The sequence below is a fragment of the Dermochelys coriacea genome, chromosome 3, assembly GCF_009764565.3.
Source record: "Dermochelys coriacea isolate rDerCor1 chromosome 3, rDerCor1.pri.v4, whole genome shotgun sequence".
Lineage (NCBI taxonomy): Eukaryota > Metazoa > Chordata > Testudines > Dermochelyidae > Dermochelys > Dermochelys coriacea.
Window position 1 is genome coordinate 117,056,999 of NC_050070.1, and position 25,481 is coordinate 117,082,479.

At 41.7% G+C, this 25,481-nt stretch overlaps 1 protein-coding gene across 1 annotated transcript in view; it reads right to left on the minus strand.

Annotated features, from left to right (window-relative positions):
• SYNE1 (spectrin repeat containing nuclear envelope protein 1) overlaps nucleotides 1–25,481 on the minus strand; it is a 507,598-nt gene that overhangs the window by 407,504 nt on the left and 74,613 nt on the right. Inside the window, 1 exon segment of the mRNA XM_043511213.1 lies at nucleotides 16,028–16,089. Coding sequence (XP_043367148.1) covers nucleotides 16,028–16,089 — 62 coding nt within the window.

Consider the following 25,481-nt stretch of genomic DNA (forward strand, 5'->3'; position numbering starts at 1 on the left):
CTGTGTCTAGTTTATTGCCTTTTCTAAAGCTTTGAAATTACTATTTTCAATCACCTTCTGCCAATGATACCGCTAGCAGAAAAAGATAGATCTTTTGTTTACTCTGACAGTGAACATCATTATTTCCTCTTCTTTAATCACTGAAGGCTTATCTAAAAATTCAGGACAGACACTGAAATGGAAAACTCTTGAGTAACTGCTGTCCAGAATTGCTGTACTAAATAAGTGTTGCAAATATTTCAATTTAGCTTTGCAGTACTATTGTTCTCCATTTTAAACTCAGGCCTTAGATAAATTCATCCAAATCAGGAACAGGCAGCTTTCTCAAATTATTTCAGGTATATTTTTACACCTGCTCTTGACAGAGATAAATAACCTAACTCCAAAAGTTTTGAAGTACATTCAAACAATCTGATTTTAAGGCCCAAGCCCCAGTCCTGTGCACTCATGGATATGCCTAACTTTATGCTTTATGAGTAATTCCACTGTCTTCATGGGTCTTCTCATGCACAAAGTTAAACAGGTAAGTAAGTCTTCACAGGATTGTAGCCTTAAACTTGAAATCATCTCAAGCTTTTCAGTTACTAAGTTTTGACTGGAGATTTTAAATATGCATTGTATACTGAAGGTATTTTCAGCGTATTTTTAATCTATTTTTTATCTATTGTGACTGTTTCAGTGATGTTCATCCTGAGCTAGAATTAAATAAGTAAACTAGAAGTAAAGTGATTCCATATCTCATTAACAATCCATGGAGATATCCATTCCCATTTTTACTTTTATTCATAACTTTGTATAAACTTAAATTCTATAAGTTTAAAGATACATTCATTGACTTATGATTTCATAACTAAAAAATAAACCTAACCTTACACTGATCAACTGTTACATTACACAAAGAAAACAAAAAATCTGACATTTCATGGAGAGTTATTAAGGACTCAGATACCATCCATATTCAACCCTCACTTACCAAGGTGATAGACATGTTATAGATTAGACACACTTGATAAATAAGATTAGACTAAACCACACTAAAATAAGATTAGATTAGACAACAGAGTAGATTACATTTCAGTGGCAGCTTGTGTCCAAAATAACAGTTGCCAACAATTAAAGAAAAATCCTTGGACCAGTCTGCGAATGGTACACCGGACAGATGGACAGAACAGATTTGATGCTCAACTGGCATGGCAGGAGGTGGGTTTCCGGATTAGGGGAGCAGAAAGGATTCAGTAAATTAGGGAGGCAGGAAGGGGGATGCAGATCTGCCCAGTTACAGTAGTATTGTAGGAAAAGGTTCACTAAACTACAGGCTAAGAGCTGAAGGATCTAATCCTTGCTTTTCTACTCAAGCTTTTAATATTTCCATTCACTTCACACCCTTTACTGACTAAGGCTACATAACCCAGACTAAGGAAATGCAACTGTCATTTACGCATTTTACAGACAAGGAAACTGAGAGGTTGCGCAGATTCACTGCAGGTAGAGCGGGGGACCTATGTCTCATCTACTTTGCTACACTGACTTTCAGAAGAAATAGGTCAAATAGCTTGTATAACCCATGCTAATACTCTTAGTGACTATTTGCCCCTCTCTGGTGGCTAGACCATATGTAGAGGTTTATGAGTCTGGTACTGCCTACATACTAATAGAATGATCCTGTAGTTCAAGGCCTGTGCTCAGATATCCCAGAGTTCAAACTCAGCAGAAGACCCAAGAAGGGCCTATATTACACTTAGCAATACTGTCCACAACCATGAAACTATACTCTATTCTCAGAGTCAGGAACTGAACACCAGAATCCTGATACCTAACTTTCTAGTGCTGTTTCACAAATAGTCATGTAATCCAGTGGTTACACTCTAGACAATCCTCACAGATGTTAACAGCATATATGTTAGCACTGGTCCCTGGATGATCACATTTGTGCTCCCATCTATTTTTCTTACTCTAATGTCCTGACCACACACCAAGTGGCAGGACCTGCTTTATCTGAGGGTGAAGATCCTTCATGGATCACTGTGTATTCCACTGTGGTTCCACACCTACCAAAGACATTAGTTGTTGGCTCCTTCATGCTGTTGTAAGCATGGGCATATTGCTGGCATAGTTCACTGATTCCTCTGACACTTGCAACATCTGCAATGAGATGAAGACCTAATACATGCCTATCTCCATTGTGCCAGGCTTCATCCTCCATCCAACTTGAGTACCACCTACTCCTTATGTTTAGGCTGCCTTTCTCCACACACCTTCTTATTTTTTTGTTTCCCACAGCCCCACTATATCCAGAGACCTTCTTATAAACTGTCACCTTGTGTTGCCCAAAATAGTCATTCACAAGTGCCAGGGGAGGAATCTTGACCACGGGGAAGCTCTCTGTGACCATTTTCCTTGGCCTCACACATGCACCCAGGCATTGTTCCTCTTGGCAGCATCTAAATGACTCCCTCAGCATGGAACAGTGGGCACTGCCTGAGCGTCTCGCTCAGTATCTCCTCTGGCACTCTTTTACTGAATTTTTGGCCTCAATCCTAGTTTGAGTTTTGCCCCATAATTAGTTGATGCCAGGTCCTTTATTTGGTCCCTCTGCTTCACTGAGGGAAACACGGTTGTCTGTATGGGAAGGCCCCTTTGGATAAATATACAGAATAAAAAACGGTGACACTTCATAGTAAAGGACAGGATGAAATAAAAATGTGCTTGTCCTGTCACCCCTGTACTGTTTTTGCCAGTCATAGGATCATCTCTGTCTTTCCCCCTCTCCAACTAAGCTTTTATTCCCCTATTGCCCTACTGTCTCCCACCCCACGCACAAACTCTCATTCACACAATCCTTCAGTTCACTGCTACTCACACCCTCATCCACCCATTTCCTTCACTCTCCTCTACTCATACCTATTATCCCAAACCCATTCACTCACATTCAACCCTGCCAACCTAACTTCCAGCTCAAAATCCCACCCCAACAGTTCCTCTTGTCTCCCTCCAAGCCAACCAGCTCCTTCACAGAAACCCCTTCACACACAAACCGCTCCCTTGGCCTAGCACCCCTTCCTACCCAATCTCCAGAGCTCTGAAATCACATACCAGTTCTAAAATGACACTTCTCTTCCCTCATACAATATCTTCAGAACACCTTCCACTCCACGCTCAAAAAACTCCTCCTCATGTTCTTAGCCCTTCCCTACTAAACTCAACCACCCATCCCAAGAGAAAAATGTCTACCCAGCCTCAGAATCTTCCCCACCCCTCCAATCTGAAACCCCAGGCACAGAAATACCCACTTACCTCAGAAACTCCATCAATCCATATGCTGGGCCTGTAGAATAGAGGCCCAGCATATGTAATATGTAATGCTGGAGCTCAGAAACTCCCCCTAACTCAAAGCTGGGCCTGTAGAAACTGGAGCAGGAAGTATGTGCAGAGAGCCCCCTTACCTCGCCTGTGAAGTTCTAAGATAAAGTAGCCATGCTGAGGCTCTGCACCTGCAGCCTATCTGCTACAGAGACTTCAGATGGAGTTGGAACAGTTCCAGCACTACCAGGTGACCCTCAATAGCAGCCCAATGTACTGCCACCAGTAGACCCTTAAGGGGAGCCCCTAGTGCAAGCAGGTGGTTCTGCACACTACAGAAGAGCAGCCACTCTACAGTTACTACAGTGTCTGACAGCTAGGACATTAGTAGTGGAGCTTAGCACCACCAACCCCTCAGGACTAACCTCCTCTGCTACATTTATGATGTATTATGCTTCAAATGATGTGATCCCTATTCAAATAATATTCTCAAAAATGAGAAGTTTTGTCTGAGTAAAGATGAAGGGCACTATCCCCCAGCTTCATTAGACAGTCCAGAGAGAACTGAAAGTTAAAGAGGAAGAACTAGGACACAAAGTACCCTAAGCCTGCAACAGAGAGGCAATGAGCTGCCATGCTCCCCATTCCTGCAAGCCCTTGGACCCACCTCTGCACCTACTCTGCATGACTGAGGCCCTGCCTGTTTTCAAAGGGAGAACCAGAGGTGGATAAGGGAGCAGCCACTTTCCGTATATTTCAGAGTGGTAGCCATGTTAGTCTTTAGCAGCAAAAATAACGAGGAGTCCTTGTGGCACCTTAGAGACTAGCAATTTATTTGGGCATAAGCTTTTGTGGGTTAGAACCCACTTCATCAGATGCATGGAGTGAAAATACAGGAGCAGGTATAAATACATGAAAGGATGGGGGTTACTTTACCAAGTGTGAGGTCAGTCTAACGAGATAAATCAATTAACAGCAGGATACCAAGGGAGGAAAAATAACTTTTGAAGTGGTAAGAGAGTGGTCCATTACAGACAGTTGACAAGAAGGCGTAAGTAACAGTATGAAGAAATTAGTATTGGGGGAAATTAAGTTTAGGTTTTGTAATGACCCAACCACTCCCAGTCTCTATTCAGGCTTAATCTGATGGTATGCAGTTTGCAAATTAATTCCAGTTCTGCAGCTTCACGTTGGAGTCTGTTTTTGAAGTTTTTTTGTTGAAGAATTGCCACTTTTAGGTCTGTTATTGAGTGACCAGAGAGATTGAAGTGTTCTCCGACTGGTTTTTTAATGTTATGATTCCTGATGTCAGATTTGTGTCCATTTATTCTTTTGCGTAGAGGCTGTCCGGTTTGGCCAATGAACATGGCAGAAGGGCATTGCTGGTACATGATGGCATATATCACATTGGTAGATGTGCAGGTGAACGAGCCCTTGATGGTGTGGTTGATGTGGTTAGGTCCTATGATGGTGTCCCTTGAATAGATATGTGGACAGAGTTGGCATCGGACTTTGTTGCAGGGTTTGGTTCCTGGGTTGGTGTTTTTGTTGTGTGGTGTGTGGTTACTGGTGAGTATTTGCTTCAAATTGGGGGGCTGTCTGTAAGTGAGGACTGGCCTGTCTCCCAAGTCTGTGAGAGTGAGGGATCGTCCTTTGGGATAGGTGTAGATCCTTGTTAATGCGCTGGAGAGGTTTTAGTTATGGCTGTAGGTGACAGCTAGTAGCATTCTGTTACTTTTTTTGTTTGGCCTGTCTTGACTTCTGGGTACCCTTCTGGCTCTGTCAAACTGTTTCTTCACTTCAGCAGGTGGGTATTGCAATTTTAAGAATGTTTGCTAGAGATTATGTAGGTGTTTGTCTCTGTCTGAGGGATCAGAGCAAATGCGGTTGTATCTTAGAGCTTGGCTGTAGACAATGGATTGTGTGATGTGGTCTGGATGAAAGCTGGAGGTATGTAAGTAAGTATAGTGGTTAGTAGGTTTCCGGTATAGGATGGTGTTTATGTGACCATTGCTTATTTGCACTCTAGTGTCTAGCAAGTGGACATCTTGTGTGGACTGGTCCAGGCTGCGGTTGATATCTTGGTCTCCTTGGGATTCCATTATGTTTGATGTGGAAAATGCACTAGGATTAATGCTGCTAAAATCAAACTTCTGCAGTGACTTGTTTGTGATTTCTACAACACAGACACACAGGGACATTCAATACTTACCCTTTTGGGAAACACACTGCCAATGGAGAGAGAAATGAGTACCCATAGAGCAGCATGGTGAGGTAGGCCCTCTGCATAGAGGTTCTATGATGTCTGCAGAAATGACTCCTGAATTTGTCATCATCCTATGCAGTTTGGAAACATGCCACAGAGCTGGCAACCCCTCTCATGTGGGGAAAGAATTTCTCCAGATATCCATGGCGTCAAAGTCACAGATATGTTAACTCATTTTTCTCCTCCCATCGGTTTTTCCATGGGAGAATGACATGGAGCCCTGATTAAAGACTTCAGGTTTTTCTCAAAACATGCATGCATAAATTTGGAATTTTGCTGAATACACACAAATAACTTAACTTGTTAAAGCTAATTGTACCCATGGTCCTTCAGAGCTCACATCTATGAACTGAAAGAAACACAGATTTGTCTTTCTTAATTATCTTTCTCTGCAAGCTGTTTGCTCTCTTCTCTTCCACTCTTCAGGATACAAAGAAACAATAGGCCATATCCTGTGGTCCATACTCAATTTTCATTCAGTCTTTTCTCGGGCAAGTTTTTCACTGAAACAAGAGATCCACAATCCAATGGCTGGAAGTTGAAGTTAGACAAATTCAAACTGGAAATAAACTATACAGTTTTAACCACTGGAACAATTTACCAAGAGTTGTGGTGTATTCTCCATCACTGACAATTTTTAAATCAAGACTGGATATTTTTCTAAAAGATCTGCTCTAGGAATTATTTTGGGGGAATTCTATGGTCTATGCTACACAGGAAGTCAGACTAGATTATCACAATGGTCCTTTCTGGCTTTGGAATCTATGAAAGGGACTGAATAAAAACTATGCAAGGAGCTCAAGATTGGGCCCAACATTCAAAATAAAATGTATTTTTTAAAAATGTCTGAACACAATCTGTTAGTGGGCACATTTTCTAGCAAATCCAGGATTCCTCAGAGACAGGGTATGAAAATCTTATATGCTATGCACTTATACTTCATTACTTGGGTGGGTGTCATAAGAAAACAGGGGCAGAAGGGTAAAAAATTATATGATTAAAGAGTGGAATCTAGGTCCTTTGAGAATTTTCCTAGTTCACTCAGATTCATGGCAATCACTGTGTCTACTGACTGACCAATTTTCCCCTAGTCTGAGAGTAACTGCTTTGCTCTGAATACGTATCCATCACGAGAGAGAGAACAAGTTCTTTACTATAGTAGAAGAAAGGAGCAGCAAAGGAGAAATCTGATAAAAAGAGATTATCCTCACTAAAAACTGAAAATCTTTCCAAGGCCCTCATTCAATTACAGATTTTAATTCTTCTCCAAAAGATGGTATAATAACCATTAAAACAGAGGTCATTGGAAAATCCTAAAATCTAAATTCTACCCTGGAAACATTCATGGCTCCCAGTAAAGTAAATGGAACACATGCTTGGTAGGGTAGGGATGGTCTCTTTACTATGCTTATGCAATGCCTGACACAGCAGGACTCTGGTGTAATAACAATAATAATTATAAATAATAACAATAGCAACAATATCAATAGCAATAACAAAATGAATATAAAGGGTACAATCTGGCCCCAAGTGATGGCACATTGCATCTCTATGCATCATGCAGCAAAGGAGAACCAAACTAATCAGCTAGTACCAAAGGATTATAGCAATAGGATGATAAAATAAAGAAATAATATCCTAGGTTTATATAAGGCTTTTCATCTGACTCTTTGGTGGGGAAGAAATGCAAAAGGGCAAACCTAGGGACTTGCCATCCTCTGTAACATTTTTCACCCCTCTCACATTTGAAGAGCAAATATTAACTTTGACATATTTTCCCTCTGCACTATGGCCCATGTCCAAGAAATGAGAAGGGAGGGTCAGTCTGGTGTCATACAGTCAATGACCATTTTACACAGAAACCACCTCTCCACTGTAATTCAGACACCTGTCGTGAACAAGGGTGTCACCTATGTGGGGGCAGACGGGGGAGGTATTTGTGTAGCATTGTTTGCTACACAAGATGGAGAAGAGGGGAAATTTTGGTGAGGAACACAACACAAAGCCATGTTTTTACCAAATGTGCATGAAGAGCAGCAAGGACACTAGTTATAAATGCTTCTTCCAAAAAAAACATCACCCAAAGCGTAATGCAACTTTAGGATAGACGCAGAGAAAATGGGACGGAATATTTACAATGAAGTGCTAACAATAATTTTATTTCACAAGTTAGTGTTAATTTTGAAATCTGTAGAACAAGGGCCAAACTCAAAGTGTTTCCTCTGGATTGGTAACTGAGCCAGAATTTGGCCCACAAAAAAAAACTCAGTGTAAGGGAAAGAAAAAATAGGATAAGTAATTAAAATAACTAACTTTAAAAAATAAATTAAAAATGACAGGTAGAGAATTTTGTATCAATGTTTAATGTTTCTGGGTCATTCTCATGCTATGGGTACAACACTTGCAGAGCCTAATTCTCTTCTCAGACCTGTTTTACACAGGTATAACTTCACAGATTCTAAGGCCAGAAGGGACCACTGTGATCATCTCATCTGACCTCCTACATAAAATAGGACTTCTCTGAATTAATTCCTTTTTGAATTAGAGCAAATGTTTTAGAAAAACATCCAATCTTGATTTAAAAAATACTAGTGATGGAGAATCTCCCACAACTCTTGGTTAATTACCCTCACTGTTCCTCACTAGCTCCATGCATTTGAAGAAGTAGGTTTTTTACCCACAAAAGCTTATGCCAAAATAAATCTGTTAGTCTTTAAGGTGCCACCAGACTCTTTGTTGTTTTTATTCAAAAGGAACTAGCCCTAAGCAACTTTTCTGAATCAGCAGAACTATCCGTTTGTTATAACCCAGGATAAAAGGCAGAAATCAGTTATGGTGAAACTTTGTAGTACACATCCAAAAAAGGCAGAAGATATCAATCTAATGTATCATGAAAATGCTAAGCAGGCATTTCTGGAGAGCAATAAGAAGCAAACCAATTAAACTTACAGTAACACTACAGGACTAGTCACTGAACATAGCAAAGGTAAATTATACACCCCTGAACCAGCCTGGCCCCAAGCGGCATTCACTCCAAGAGCAATCAGGAAGTGATACCACTTCCATGTTTTAAAATTATGGTGGATGCTCCCAAGGATGCTCCCAAGTGGAGCAGAAGCAGCACATTACATACTTGGCCTGGCCATCCCCCTTTCTGGCAATGCTTTTTGGTGTTTTTCCTATACATGAATTTTGCATCATTTTCAGTCTTTTGTAAGGTTTTGGGGAGGGAGGAGTTGTCTAAAATCATTCTCTCCATCCCTCTCTCTCTGTTGTCACCTTCTTCTCCCCTCTCCCTACTGTCCCAATGAAATAAGAAATTTGGGGTGTTGTCTGTCCCTTTTTTACTGCCATTATATAATTTGGGGGATTGAAAACTTCTCTCTCTCCCATTCTCCTTGGCTTTGCCTCCCACTCCATGAGAATCCAAAGGTTTCAGCTGCTGCAGTACCTCAGCAGAGAAATAAAATAAAGGGGAGACTAAAGTTGAAGTCCTCGAAGCCCAATGCAGCTAACAATTTAGATGAAGGCAGTTTATTTTGCTGAAAAACAGGGACATGTCTCGTCATTCACCATACAGGAGTGTTTTAATGAACCCTGCCTGCACCTATTGAGGCGCTGGGGATGGTTGGGTTTGGCCCCAGCCATATCTAAAGGACCCTCCCCTCAGCCAAAAGGGATGAGCCACTGGACCTAGGCATAAACTCTGCCTGCGGCTGAGGAGGCAGAACAAAACTAGGGTGTTTTTTAGGGGATGGGATGCTGCTCTCCAATTTACAGGCAAGCTGATGACCTATTGTTACAGAACTATGGACCTTACTGTGATCAAGAACATCCAACCAGGCTTCTGGACACACCTGCCTAGGGGCCTGGTAATGGAAAACGAAGCCTTCCATCTGTGGATCCCAAGTTTGATTCTGAGCCATACTGATAGTGTCAGAAAGTCATTACCATGTAATGGCTGTTTGGTGAGCAATGTGGAATAAGCTGAAAATATCAGTCCAGTTCTCAGTGACCATTCATAATAGGCATCTTGTTGCCGGTCTCATAGACTTATAGACTTTAAGGCCAGAAGGGACCATCATGATCATTTAGTCTGACCTCCTGCACACTGCCGGCCAAGAACATTGCCCAACCACTCCTGTAATCGACCCATAACCTTTGGCTAAGTTTCTGAAGTCCTCAAATCAAATTACAGAGGATCCACTATTTAATCTAGTGTAAACCTGAAAGTGACCCATGCCACATGCTGCAGGGGAAGGTGAAAAACCCCAGGGACTCTGGCAGTCTGACCTGGGGGAAAATTCCTTCCTGACCCCAAATATGGCAATCACTTAGACCCTGAGCATGTTGGAAAACCCCACCAGCCAGACACCTGGGAAAGAATTCTCTGCAGTAACTCAGAGCTCTACCCGTCTAGTGTCCCATCTCCAGCAGCTGGGGATATTTGCTGTAGCAGTCACAGAGGGTCCACATGCCATTGTAGGCAGTCTCAATATACCATCCCCTCCATAAACTTATCAAGCTCAGTCTTGAAGCTAGTTAGGTTTTTTGCCCCCACTGCTACCCTTAGAAGGCTGCTCCAGAACTTCACTCCTCCGATGGTTAGAAACCTTACATATAATTTCAAGCCTAAACTTGTTGATGTCCAGTTTATATCCATTTGTTCTGGTGGCAACATTGGCACTTAATTTAAATAACTCCTCTCCTTCCCTGGTGTTTACCCCTCTGATGTATTTAAAGGAAGCAGTTGTATCTCCCCTCAGCCTTTATTTGATTGGGCAAAACAAAGTAAGCTCTTTGAGTCTCCTCTCAAAAGGTCGCAGAAGAGGTCACAAAATGAATTGGTATGGAGGCTGAACTACCATTTCATCCTAAGGCAAGAGCTGCTCTTTCTGGGACAGAGGACATCAGACTGTAGGGCTGCAAGTACAACACCTTTAACTGGTACTAAATTAACTTTAAACAGAAAAATAGATTTCTGCATACAGTACTTGTTGAATGCAGATGATCACAAAAGTTAGCTTTGCTCATACCAAGATCTTTATCATATTTTCATTGTCCAGCACTTTAAAGCTCAGCATTTACAGTTTGAATAGAGCATACAAATCTCTGTAAAATATTTCTGTCCTAGAAATCATCTGGGACTTGCTATAAAATGTTTCTAATCAGTTATTAAATGTATTCACATCATGCCAGAATAACTAAATTAATGATGTGTTATTTCTTAGAAGAAAGGAAATAAAAACATTTTATTTCACAGCATGATGTTCTTGCTATTTTCTCAATAAACCTCAAATCAACATAATTTTTACCTATGAAGAGCAATCAATGTTTATTTTAAATTTAAGTACTTATTTATAGGTCCATTATCAGGAAAATTCCCCGTTTACGACCTGTCAAGGTTCCTTCCCCACTCTGAACTCTAGGGTACAGATGTGGGGACCTGCATGAAAAACCTCCTAAGCTTATTTTTACCAATTTAGGTTAAAACTTCCCCAAGGTACAAACTATTCTACCTTTTTCCCTTGGACATTATTGCTGCCACCACCAAGCGTCTAACAAACATAACAGGGAAAGAGCCCACTTGGAAACATCTTTCCCCCCCAAAATCCCCCCAAGCCCTACACCCCATTTCCTGGGGAAGGCTTGATAAAAATCCTCACCAGTTTGCATAGATGAACACAGACCCAAACCCTTGGATCTTAAGAACAATGAAAAAGCAGAATTTTAATTAAAGAAAAAATTAATTAAAGAAAAATTAATTAAAAATTAATTTAATTAAAAAAAGAGGGACAGACGATCAGTGAGTTATCTCAAGGCTTATACACAAATACAAGCGGCTGGGGAACAAGCAGGGAGAACTGGAAGTTCTAGCATAGTCAAGGAATTATGATGTGATTGGAATAACAGAGACTTGGTGGGATAACTCACATGACTGGAGTACTGTCATGGATGGATATAAACTGTTCAGGAAGGACAGGCAGGGCAGAAAAGGTGGGGGAGTTGCATTGTATGCAAGGGAGAAGTATGACTGCTCAGAGCTCAAGTATGAAACTGAAGAAAAACCTGAGAGTCTCTGTATTAAGTTTAGAAGTGTGAGCAACAAGGGTGATGTCGTAGTGGGAGTCTGCTATAGACCACCGGATCAGGGGGATGAGGTGGACGAGGCTTTCTTCTGGCAACTCACGGAGTTACTAGATCGCAGGCCCTGGTTCTCATGGGAGACTTCAATCACCCTGATATCTGCTGGGACAGCAATACAGCAGTTCACGGACAATCCAGGAAGTTTTTGGAAAGTGTGGGGGATAATTTTCTGGTGCAAGTGCTGGAGGAGCCAACTAGGGGCAGAGCTCTTCTTGACTTGCTGCTCACAAACTGGGAAGAATTAGTACGGGAAGCAAAAGTGGATGGGAACCTGGGAGGCAGTGACCATGAGATGGTAGAGTTCAGGATCCTGACAAAAGGAAGAAAGGAAGCAGCAGAATATGGACCCTGGACTTCAGAAAAGCAGACTTTGACTCCCTCAGAGAACTGATGGGCAGGATCACCTGGGAGAATAATATGAGGGGGAAAGGAGTCCAGGAGAGTTGGCTGTATTTTAAAGAATCCTTATTGAGGTTACAGGGACAAACCATCCCGATGCGTAGAAAGAATAGCAAATATGGCAGGCGACCAGCTTGGCTTAACAGTGAAATCCTTGCTGATCTTAAACACAAAAAAGAAGCTTACAAGAAGTGAAGGATTGGACAAATGACCAGGGAAGAGTATAAAAATATTGCTCAGGCATGCAGAAGTGAAATCAGGAAGGCCAAATCACACTTGGAGTTGTAGCTAGCAAGAGATGTTAAGAGTAACACGAAGAGTTTCTTCAGGTATGTTAGCAACAAGAAGAAAGTCAAGGAAAGTGTGGGCCCCTTACTGAATGAGGGAGGCAACATAGTGACAGAAGATGTGGAAAAAGCTAATGTACTCAATGCTTTTTTACCTCTGTCTTCACGAACAAGGTCAGCTCCCAGACAACTGCATTGGGCAGCATAGCATGGGGAGGAGGTGACTTGCCCTCTGTGGAGAAAGAAGAGGTTCGGGACTATTTAGAAAAGCTGGACGAGCACAAGTCCATGGGGCCGGATGCGTTGCATCCGAGAGTGCTAAAGGAGTTGATGGATGTCACTGCAGAGCCATTGGCCCTTATCTTTGAAAACTCATGGTGATCTGGGGAAGTCCCGGCCGATTGGAAAAAGACTAATGTAGTGCCCATCTTTAAAAAAGGGAAGAAGGAGGATCTGGGAACTACAGACCAGTCAGCCTCACCTCAGTCCCTGGAAAAATCATGGAGCAGGTCCTCAAGGAATCAATTCTAAAGCACTTAGAGGAAAGGAAAGTGATCAGGAACAGTCAGCATGGATTCACCAAGGGCAAGTCATGCCTGACTAATCTAATTGCGTTCTATGATGAGATAACTGGCTCTGTGGATGAGGGAAAAGCAGTGGACATGCTGTTCCTTGACTTTAGCAAAGCTTTTGACACGGTCTCCCACAGTATTCTTGCCAGCAAGTTAAAGAAGTATGGGCTGGATGAATGGACTATAAGATGGATAGAAAGTTGGCTAGATTGTCGGGCTCTATGGGTAGTGATCAATGGCTCCATGTCTAGTTGGCAGCCGGTATCAAGTGGAGTGCCCCAAGGGTTGGTCCTCGGGCCGGTTTTGTTCAATATCTTCATAAATGATCTGGAGGATGGTGTTGATTGCACACTCAGCAAGTTTGCAGATGACACTAAACTGGGAGGAGAGGTAGATACGCTGGAGGGTAGGGATAGGATACAGAGGGACCTAAATAAATTAGAGGATTGCGCCAAAAGAAATCTGATGAGGTTCAACAAGGACAAGTGCAGAGTCCTGCACTTAGGACAGAAGAATCCCATACACCGCTACAGACTAGGGACTGAATGGCTTGGCAGCAGTTCTGAAGAAAAGGACGTAGGGGTTACAGTGGACAAGAAGTTGGATATGAGTCAACAGTGTGCCCTTGTTACCAAGAAGGCCAATGGCATTTTGGGATGTATAAGATGGGGCATTGCCAGCAGATCGAGGGACGTGATCGTTCCTCTCTATTCGACATTGGTGAGGCCTCATCTGGAGTACTGTGTCCAGTTTTGGGCCCCACACTACAAGAAGGATGTGGAAAATTGGAAAGAGTCCAGCGGAGGGCAACAAAAATGATTAGGGGACTGGAATACATGACTTATGAGGAGAGACTGAGGGAACTGGGATTGTTTAGTCTGTGGAAGAGAAGAATGAGGGGGGATTTGATAGCTGCTTTCAACTACCTGAAAGGGGGTTCCAAAGAGGATGGATCTAGACTGTTCTCAGTAGTAGCAGATGACAGAACAAGTTGCAGTGGGGGAGGTTTAGGTAGGATATTAGGAAAAACTTTTTCACTAGGAGGGTGGTGAAACACTGGAATGCGTTACCTAGAGAGGTGGTGGAATCTCCTTCCTTAGAAGTTTTTAAGGTCAGGCTTGACAAAGCCCTGGCTGGGATGATTTAGTTGGGGATTGGTCCTGCTTTGAGCAGGGGTTGGACTAGATGACCTCTTAAGGTCCCTTCCAACTTTGATATTTTATGATTCTATGATTCTATGAAAAAGTAAAAGAATCACCTCTGTAAAATCAGGATGATAAATACCTTACAGGGTAATCAGATTAAAAACACAGAGAATCCCTCTAGGCAAAACCTTAAGTTACAAAAAGACACAAAAACAGGAATATACATTCCATTCAGCACAACTTATTTTATCAGCCATTTAAACAAAACAGAATCTAACACATATCTAACTAGATTGCGTATTAACCCTTTATAGGAGTTCTGACCTGTATTCCTGCTCTGATCTGGGCAAAAACAACACACAGACAGACAGAACCTTTGTTTCTCCCCCCTCCAGCTTTGAAAGTATCTCCTCATTGGTCATTTTGGTCAGGTGCCAGCAAGGTTATCCTAGCCTCTTAACCCTTTACAGGTGAAAGGGTTTTTCCTCTGGCCAGGAGGGATTTAAAGGTGTTTACCCTTCCCTTTATATTTATGACACACACAAACACCACTCGTGTGCAAACAGCCTTCTCCGGTTGCGGATGGTACTGCACCCCCTTCTGCTGGCTGAACTTGTTAACAATTAAACAGTTTACCGATATAATTTTAATAGTTTAAACGGGTACTTTTAAAAATGATATTTACATCCCTAATGGAAATGATCAACAGTTAGCAATGAATAATAATTAATACGTTTGTCTCAAAAAACGGAAGAATCCCAAACAAAGAGGTGACTTTTCACCCCTCCAGCAAATCTTTATTGCCTGATTCATCTAAGCATTTAAGCTCATCCTGAAGTTCCCCTGAAATCCAATTGGAGTAAATGTGATTCCAGCATGTGCTTAAGTGCTCTGCTTAATCAGGGCCCATGCTCTGGTATTTCCAGGCATTTCTGGAGGGTTGGGGAGATGAAGCTAATTCCTACTCCAAATCCTGAGTACCCAGAACCAGGATGTTTAAAAATGCCCTTGCTCTTGCAGCTGAATTCTGCAAAGCCAAGTCAATTCATTTCATATGGGGACGTTTCTCATTTTTTCCTCTATAATGCAGGTAAGCTTTGTTGATCCATTAAAATAATGCAGTAGGCCATATCAGATGGATGCATTTGAATATCTAGAATATCTAGAATTGAATATACCCTTCAGTCTGAACATTTTTCAGAATATATTAACCAGTGCATTCTATAGAGTAAAACATCTCTCCAGGCTTTTAGGATGCATGACTTAGAAAATATGCCATTCAAAAAGCACCACCTATATTTAAATATTGTAATTTACTGATTTAATTGATAATCCCAGGTAGAGCTGTGTCCTGTGGCAGGGTCCGAGAGCCCAGGTTCCAGCCCGAACCAGGAAGTCTATTCAGCAATGAAACTGCCCTGCAGCCTGAGTCTGAGTCAGCTGGCACTTGCCAGCCGTGGATTTTTCTTTGCTTTGTAGACGTACCCTGTGAGGCTGAACACCTAAGGGGTAGCTGGGTCAAGCTTTATCCTACTATACTTTGAGCGACAGTACCAACGCCACTCAGTTTGCACAATGTCCTGCTTTGTACAAGGCAGTCACACAGTACTTCCTCCTGACTGTAGTAGCAGCCGCTGTGCTACCCCTTTCTCCAAGGCAAGGGGTTTTGACCAGTGAAGCTGAGCAGCTGTGATCCTACTGGCCATGCCACAGCCCCCAAAACCATTGTCATCTTGAAACAGATTAAACCTCTAAACATACAGGTAATGTGGATCCCCTTTTGAGGGGTCTCCGCAACCTACTTCTATCTTGATCAGCAGAACTGCAGAGGTTCCATTGCCTTACGCCCTGATATTCTGCAGAGGAGCAGGATTTGAGTTAAAAAAAGGATCATTACAAGATGTTTATTACCTTGGCCAAATGAGTGTTGATCCATTTTGTGAAAGTCCTCTTTTGCACTGCTTCTTGCTCATCTGGAAAAAAAATGGAACCAGTGGGATTAGACATTGCTAAAGCTCACTGGGGAGTTACATGATGGGAGAACAATATTAATTACATATCATGCAACAGCTCTACAAATGTCACTTTTTCTTGTAAATCTGTTAATTTTGCCTGTAATTCCCATGTAACAAAAAATTGAATCTTCTCCCAGTAATGTCCCGACAGTTGTTTATTAGCAGTGCTTCACAACTATGTTTAAGTATCATACTTCCTTTGTGTTTTGAGAGAGAGTACAAATCAAAGTGCTTAAGTTAGATGCCTAAATCCCATCCTAAATCCCACCCAGTGTTTAGGCACTGAAAAAAGTGGCCTGATTTTTCAAGGTGCTGAACACTCACAACCTCCACTGTATTCTGCATCTCTGAAAATCAGACCACTTATTTAGGTGACCAACTATGGATTTAGAAGCCTAACTTTTTGGGACACTGCCAATATCTGACCAGCTGACAATGCACCCTAGCAAGCAGGAGCTGCTGGCATATCCAGTTTCTACAGCACTCTTGCTCTTTGCACTGGTTTAAAGAGCATGTCTGACATTACAATGATCTCTGCCAATTCTCAGCTGGTCCCTTGCAGGTTGCTGCCAGCTGATACAGGTGAAACCAGTTTCTGAACTAACTGTTCTAACCTATACTGGGGTTACAGCTGTAAAAAGGAGAGAATCAGAGAGCCATAACTGGCTCCCTGATGGTCCACCCCTTCTCTTGTGGTAAGCGAATTTTGGCACAGGAAAGAATTTTATAACACTGGGATCAAATGCATAAAGTTAATAGGTTTTTTTTAAAGAACTACCTGTTTCACCAACAATGTGATTTTTTTATCACCACTGAATAGTTTTGAACATTGCTCTTACCCTACACTACAGAAAATTCAATGCTAGCTGAGGTTCCTTCTTTCTTTCTATAAGGATGCACTGTGGTTCACCAGATGACAGAGGACTAGAGTCCGGAAACCTGAATTCTATTCCTGCCTCTGCTTCCTGACTTGTGGTGTGACCTTGAAAAAGTCATGTGAGCGCTCTTGATCAGTAAAAATGGTAGAAAATAATGTTTAATCACCTTTCTAATGTGCTTTGAGATTTAGAGATGAAAAGTGTTAAATAATGTTATTCATAAAATGCCCTCTCGTTTCCATTTTCATTGTGGTCATACTACCAAGTACTCTGACAATACTACCACTACCCCCACCGTCCCAGTACCACTGCCTTTCTAACTCTGGAATGTGTTACAGCAATGTTATAAAGTAGAAACGTATAACTTTGCATACAACGTTGATACACATATTTTATCAGGACAATAATGCTCAGCAGATTATGAGTTTTCAAATGATACATCAGAAGGCATACTTTGTACAAAATTTAACATAATCTTGTCAAAGTGGTGAGTAATAGTACAGACTGTCACAGTATGAAGGTTTTTTCTTTACAAATAGCAGGACAGATATTTTAAATGCTTAGCACAGGGGTGGGAAAACTGCGGCCCATGGGCCGGATCTGACCCCTCAGGGCTTTGGATCCAGCCCACGGGATTGCCACCCCCAGGAACCGGCAGGCCCCCACACTGCTCCAGGAACTGGCAGGCACCATGTTCCTGCGGCCCCTGGGGTAGGGGTGGGGGGCAGAGAGCTCTGCGTGCTGCTCTCCCCTGTGGGTACCTCCCCCGAAGCTCCCGTTGGCTGCGGTTCCCCATTCCCAGCCAATGGGAACTTCAGGAGAGGTACCCACAGGCGAGGGTAGCACATGCAGCTCTCTGCCCCCTCCATCACCCCCCAGGGGCCGCAGGGATGTGGTGCCGGCCACTTCCCGGAGCGGCACAGGACCGGGGCCAGGGCGGGCAGGCAGGGATCCTGCCTGGCCCTGGTGCTCACCACTGCCACCCCGGAGCCGCTCCAGGTAAGTGGTGCCAGGCTGGAGCCCAAACCCCTGCCTGCACCTCAACCCCCTGCTGCACCGCACACCCCTCCTGCACCCCAACTCCCTGCCCTGACCCCCCACCTGCACCCCAACCCCCTGCTGTACCCCACACCCCTCCTGCACCCCAACTCCCTGCCCTGACCCCCCTGCCTGCACCCCAACCTCCTGCCCTGAGCCCCCTGCAGCACCCTGAAACCTTCCTGCACCCCAACCGCCTGCCCTGAGCCCCCTCCCACACTCTGCACTCCTCCCTGCACCACTGCCCTGAGCCCCCCCTGCATTCTGCACCCCCTCCTGCATCCCAACCCACTTCCCTGAGCCCCCTTATACACCCCGCACCCTTCCTCTGCCCCAACCACTTGCCCTGAGCCCCTTTCTGCACACCACACCCCCTCCCGCACGCCCTCCCGCACCCCAACCCCCTGCCCCAGCCCTATATTTGTGGCCTTGCAAGTAATTTCCCAACCCAGAGGTGGCCCTCAGGCCAAAAAGTTTGCTCACCCCTGGGTTAGCATATACACAAGGAAGGACAGTAAAAGAGGGGAAAATACATTGATAAAATGGCATTACATATACTAGTGAGATGTGTTCACCATGTATAAAAGTGGTGAACTTTTTATAATTCTAGTATTTATCCTATACTGTACATTATTGGAGCTATGAACTGGACTGGAGAAATCATTTGAAACTTGCAAATTACTTTTGCACTCTTCATTTTGTTAATCTTTGTTATGGTTGGTGAGTCTGACCCAGTTTTCCCTTGTTAAGTTCATTCAGCTTTTAGAGATTCTATTGGTTCCACTGGTATTTTCCTTTAAATAGGTATAAGGAATATCATTCAAACTGGTAGGGGACCTCTCCAAATTGAATGAATTTTTAAAGTGCAACAACTGCACCTGCCAAGACACAGAGTTGCAGTTATGAAATTATATATAATTTGAAATCTGTAAAATTTAGAAAAAGGAATATTGACATGCAACAGTAAAATTGTTACGATAAAATATTTCAAATCTAACTGACTATAACGAATATAAAAATGATCGTAGATGAAAACAAAATAAATCATTTTCAGTTACGTGTGCAACAAGACTATATTCAGGAGTGTTTATTTTGGTAACCAATGTAAATAGGGTATTTCATGTGTGATGTGCAGTAAGTCATAAAGGCCAAACTCGGAATCGATGAGCATTTGCTCATGTAAGTAGCCTCATTAATTTTAGTGGAACTACTTGCAGAGAAAAGTACACTTCAACCTGAGTAGGAATTTGGGACTGAGACACAGAGGCTATGTCTACACAGGGATAAAAACCCCATGACTGGCCCAGGTCAGCTTACTCAGGATTGTGTGTCTTGACCTATGGGACTGAAAAATCACTATGTAGAGGTGCAGGCTCAGACTGGAGCCTGAGGTCTGGGAGGCTTGAGAATCCCAGAGCTTGGACTCCAGCCCAATCATCAGCACAAAGTTTTTTAGCTGCACAGCCCGAGTTCGGCAAGCCCAAGCCAGCTGTGGCCATGCCAAGGGTCTTTTAGTCCTGGGTATATGTACCCAGGGAGCAAAATTAATCTCTGATTATTTCATTCACACCCATGTTTATTAGGAGTAAATCAATTTAAATGAATAGTGTATCAGACCAGAGATTAGAATTGGATAATTAGAATTCAACGTTCAGATCAAAGAAATAAAACAAAAGGGAAAAATAATCAATTCTGGCCCGCTCCCTCCTAGGTAGAACACCCACAGGGTTTATTGACTACCCTTCTGACAACATACTGAAAATCAGGTGAAACACCTGCTCTGAACTCCTAGCTACTAGCAGCTGACCTATGGTAGGCATAGCCAGTTTAGATCAGCAGATAAGAGAAATATTCTTTAATGTGACCCATCCCAAAGCAAAATCTGTTGACTCATATACCTTACCATCTCTAAAATAACTATTTTCAATAGATTCCTACTTTTTAGTACTTATTCTTAAAAAGTGTAAAATAAATAGACTGAATTACACCATTTAGAGATCCAAGATACAAGTAAAATAGAAAAGTGGTTTGATTTTTACAAATACCATGGGAATTTAGCATGTACTTTTTACAATTTCCATTGAGAGGAGGGCAGTTCTTTCCATTTGTTAAGATAATCTGAATTCTCCTTAGATCACACATTTCTCCAAGAACACAAGACACAAACATTTTGCAATTTTTACACACTGTATGCCATTGCCTACCCCACCTGCAAGGGTCGTCAGTGCTTCAAATTGCACCCTTACCCAGTTGGTATTGAAAGAATCCGGTCACCAAATTTAACGACATAACCTTTTTGCCACTAGCATCTTTGTAATGAGCCATTACTGCTGTTGCTGCTGCTGCTACTTTTGCATCTTATATAGTAAGCCTCTGTTATTTAGACTTGAGCTAAGAGGAAATTTTTCAGCAAAAATCACATTATTCCCTTTACCAAAAATGCATGCTTCTTCCATAAATCCCTCCACCGTTTCCCATTTAAAGTGGGATCACATTAATGCAGGTTTTTTATAGCATCTTTCACATATTTTTTCATACTACCCGACAAAGACAGCTTTTTTCTGAGTAAGAACCCTGCTGGTCTCACTGCCATCATTCCTCCTAACTGTTTTCCTGAGGAAAGATTTTATTTTGTAAGCCCCAGCCAATCAGATAGTGGAAATCTGTGATGTCAAGAGCCTGAATAATTTAACCAGGAATTGGGACAACCCAAGTATAATGCTGAGAACCTAAAGCAGCAGGCTGTGTGGCTGTAAAAAGCAATTCAATTTTCTCACCAGAACTTTGATAGTAACGTAACGTACAGTAAGCATAAAAACACTGAATAAAATATTCTGTTACTGCTTGACATGAAAATATGTATGTAGCTTTTAAAAACAACCACTTGGATTCATCTTATCACACTGTATGTTTAGACATGGATGTCCTTCAGCTTGTATCTGAAGTACTGAACTGGAGGAGATAATGAGTAATGAACCTGAAAAGACATACAGGCCAGTTAGCTTTTAATAATGTATTAGAACTATTTTACAGTGAATATGAAATATATCTAGTGATGCACAGAATTTTGTAGTGTATTTGAGGAAGCATTCTACACACTGAAAAATGTGAAAATATGCAGTATTTCCTAGTTCATATAACAAAGAATCTGAGGTATGTAGGTCTGAAATAGACTTTGTTTTGCTGTACTAAAATAAATATAGTTATGACCAATAAGATCTGGAGAACATGTAAATGTGACGTACATTCTGTTTATTCTAGCAATAGAATAGCATATAATTTTGAAGAGGGAAAAATTTGTCCACTTTGTGTGTGCTGTTTTATATAATGTATCTTACTTGTATAGGCTTTTAAAATTCACTTTAATCAATTAAATTTGGAGGTTCAAATTCTGCCTGCAGTTATGCCTGTATAAGCCCCATGAATTTATGCAGATGTGTCTAAAGAAAGAATTTGGGCCTGGAATTTTTATAGAATACCTTTCCTTTATTTGACTTGAAGTGTTTACATATTTTTACAAGTCTTTTTTTCCCCTAACGCATCTCTAACAAATTACTTTTTCAGGTAGCTCAAAAATAAGCAAAGACAATAGTAACTGGCTATTTTTGTTTACAATAACAATAGATAAGATGCTATGAAAGATGAACAAAAATAATTTTCTATTTTTAGACATTTGCAAATATGTTGCAGAAATCTTCAAGAGCAACATGATCTGTGGACAAAGCCATTCAGTTATAAATTATTATTATTATTTTATTTTAAGCAGCATGGCCCCTACTTTACACTTCTCATGCAGGCAAAACTCCCTTTAGTCTTGAACATGGAGTGTAGACTTTGGCTAACTGAATAGTACTATGAGGTATTTAGCAGATAATGGCCCAAATGGCAGATAGGTGCCTAATTCCCACTGAAAATTAATGACAGCTAGGCGCCTAACTATATCTATACTTTTAAGGTTGGCAGCACTGATCCTACAACATTGTCCACACAATGTTTCTGCTAAAGTCTACGCAAAGCAATACAGCTCCATTGAACAATGTGTACTATTAAATTATAGAGCTGCGCCATTAAAATATATCTTTTGATAGCTTCTTAGGCTTCCATACAGATTGTTTGCTCTGATGAAACAAAAAAGTGTTCCAGTGCTTACTTTTCCCCACAAAATCTCAATTTTTTTGAAATTTAGTCTTAAAAACTATAAAGAGTTTCTCATTAACCTGCTTTCCTTTTCATTTCCAGGGGGATTTCAGAGCTGCTAGGAATAGTGTCAAGAGAGCCATATTTGCACAGAAGAGTGCCAAATCAGCTACAGCTTGTCAAGATGTCATCTGAGAACACGTAACAGTCGGCATACAGAGATGTGAATGGCACTGCTCAAGGAAAGTTCCTTTGGTCAGTAGTCTGGCATTGGCACTGTAAAGTGTTAAGTGAGCAATATTATATAGCAATTTCCATCTCCATTAATTCAATTTTAATTTAAAGCAGCTGTACAAAGGCTTGCCAAGTCAAAGCAACAATGTGGACTCTTACAAAAGGTAGCAATGTTCTAAGCTTACATAGTAGTTATTGCACATCTGTTCCTCTGAGTACATGAATTACCCCATTCAGACTTACTGGACAAAGGGGAATCAAGGAAAGACTTAACTGTATTTTTTGTATTTTTAATTATTTTTTTACAGGCCTGTGCCAGAACTATGCCTCTTTCACAAAAAAAAGAAAAATGATAGCAATGCTAAAATCAGTGTATGCTTTGTAACTTGCTAAGCCTACCCTGTCTCTTCAATCAGGACAGAAATAAATGATGGGGAATAGAAGATCAGTGGAAGAAAATGAAGGTAGATGAAAAGAGATTCAACACCAACAGCAAAACAGAAGCCACTGAAATTCAAGAGTGTGCATGCACTGATGTTGGGAGACGCAATATTTTTAAGATACTCTTTGTATTCACATGGATTTTGCTCCCGCACCCCCGCCCTCCCTTTTTTTTTGTAGTGAAGGGAAAAAAACTGAAGACATTTTATCAGGCCTTAGTGGTCAGTTAGTGTCCTGACTCTGAGACCTGGCCTGTCTGTTATTTGGAGAGTGTGAAACCTTCTCCAAGTGGTGGACATGGTTGAGGAGACAGAAAAGTAAAAGTACAGTATATCACCTGTTTTTATATGCAGTAGATGGCTGTTGCCCTTGATTAGGACAAGGGCAGTTGTGGTTATTGCCGGCATGGAGTTTGTTATAAATATTTTATTTTTTTTCCCATTTCTAAAACAGAAAAGATGCCCATCCAAAGCTCTAGGAGCCCTGCCTTCTCTTAAAATCATGTATAAAATTAGTCAATCGCCCAAATCAGCTTTTACTCCTTAACAAATCCAGGTATAGTCAAGTATTAAAAATAAATGAATCAGTAGGACATTCTGCCTCAAATTCTGTTCCAATCATCCTATACTCTTACCCTCCTCAAAATCCCACAAAAACAGACAGGCTTGCTGCGTGCCTGCACAGGTGACATATTTGGGCTATTTCTGACCAAGTTGAGGAATAAATTCAAAAATCTAAGAGTTCTCATGAAGAACAACTTGCCAGCAGCTCCCTCTCACACATAACAAGAGAGCTTATTGTGCCTGCCAACGTGCCACATTTACAGTTCTATAAGGATATCAAAGGATTAATATGCCACAGACTTTCCCAAGAAAACTACAGCAATGTCAAAATCACTTTCTGGTGGAAACTGTTGCAGAGGTCAGCACAAAAGAAGAAAACTGGGTAAAATGATGTTGAAACAGATTCTGGACTATGTGCCTGCCAGTTTTTTCAAGAAATAAACTTATTGCTAGCTTCACACTAACTGTTCACTTACACTGAGGATATGTAACAGAAAAATGAGTTGGAAATGCACTTATTTACATTTACAAACTAACAGCCTATCCTCCCTGGTTCAGTTTATTCTCATTTAGAGAGGAGGAACAAATTAGTTTAGACTCACTGATGGCACTTTCTGGGAGCCTGGTTTGCTCCCCGCCGCTACACCATCTGGATCTGGAATGGGGGTTGCTACTTGGAACACACAGATTTCAGGAGATCAGTGGAAGCCAGTGCCATTTGTACAGAAGCCCAGTGCTTCTATACTATCTCCTGGCCCAGATTTATGGCAGCACCTTCAGGAGTTGTGCTCTCGTTGTGTCACCGACTGCTGCTGCCCCAATCCCCTGGGAGGATTCCCTGATCTGTGAGAGAACCCACATAAATTAATGCAAATAGAATCAACATTAATTTATGGTGAAAATCTGTGTGGGGTTGAGAGTTTGGGATGATGCTACAGACAGTGACTTCTCTACGACCTGTCCCCCTTGTTCCCATCTGTGGATGCCAGTCCCTGCAGCATACTCACACATGGGTTTCCGAAAGGTTGCGGGTGGAGAGGCACACACTATAGAACCAGCTGTCCACCACTTCTGCAGCATGCCTGCCTGGGACTGCTACATTTTGTTCTCCTCCACTATTGGTAGCACAGGAGCACATTTAGCCCCATACACTGATTATAATTGCATTTCATTCCTACAGCATTTCCCCTGTGAACTGCAACTCTTTTATTGTTCTTATTACCTTTATTAACCTTTGTCTTAATCTCCTTGGGGATTTAAATGCATGTGTTCATTCTCCCCTCTGCTTCTGCTAAATGATTATTGTCCTAGCCTATATTCATTGGGATGTATATGTATTTTTTTTCTTTTTAACCCTCTCTTCTTACATTCTGACATTAAAAAGTATTTGACTATTTTCTTGTTAATAAAATAAAATAAAATAAATAAAGCTTCGAACCAGCTCCAATAACCCTTCCCTTTCTGGTATCCAGGACAGTCAACTCATAAGGACCATTAGTAGACAACAATCCTCATTTCAGTGTGGTGACCTGAGGCTTTCTCCACTCTGAAATCCTGATATTGCACAGAGAATTGTTTGACCTGTGTGGATTATATTACCTTCCTTCATACTATTCTCAATGAAGTGAGTAAAGTTGCAAATGAAAACAACCTCCTATTGGAAAATCATTGCTATAGTTTTCAAGAGATTTACATGCATTTAATCTGCCTTTTAAGGCATTAATCTAAAGCTGGTTATTAGCTAAAATCAGTATAATCAACAATTGAGGTGATTATTTCAAGTGAATTTAGTGCTTGTGAAAGGTGCCAGATTGGCAGCCCTAGTAGCCTAATTGCTTCATTCACAGACCGGGGACAGCAGAAGCAGCACAAGCTTCTGCCTCTGCATGCCTCCACCCTGACCTAGATGGATCACCTCTCGGGGTGACAAGGTACTTCATTTTCAACACCCATCTAACTCCCAGCCTCTCTGTCGAGACTGCCAGAAAGAAAGCCAATAAATGCCAATGGGTGATGATCAAAGAGACAAGGTGGGTGAGGTAATATCTTCTACTGAACC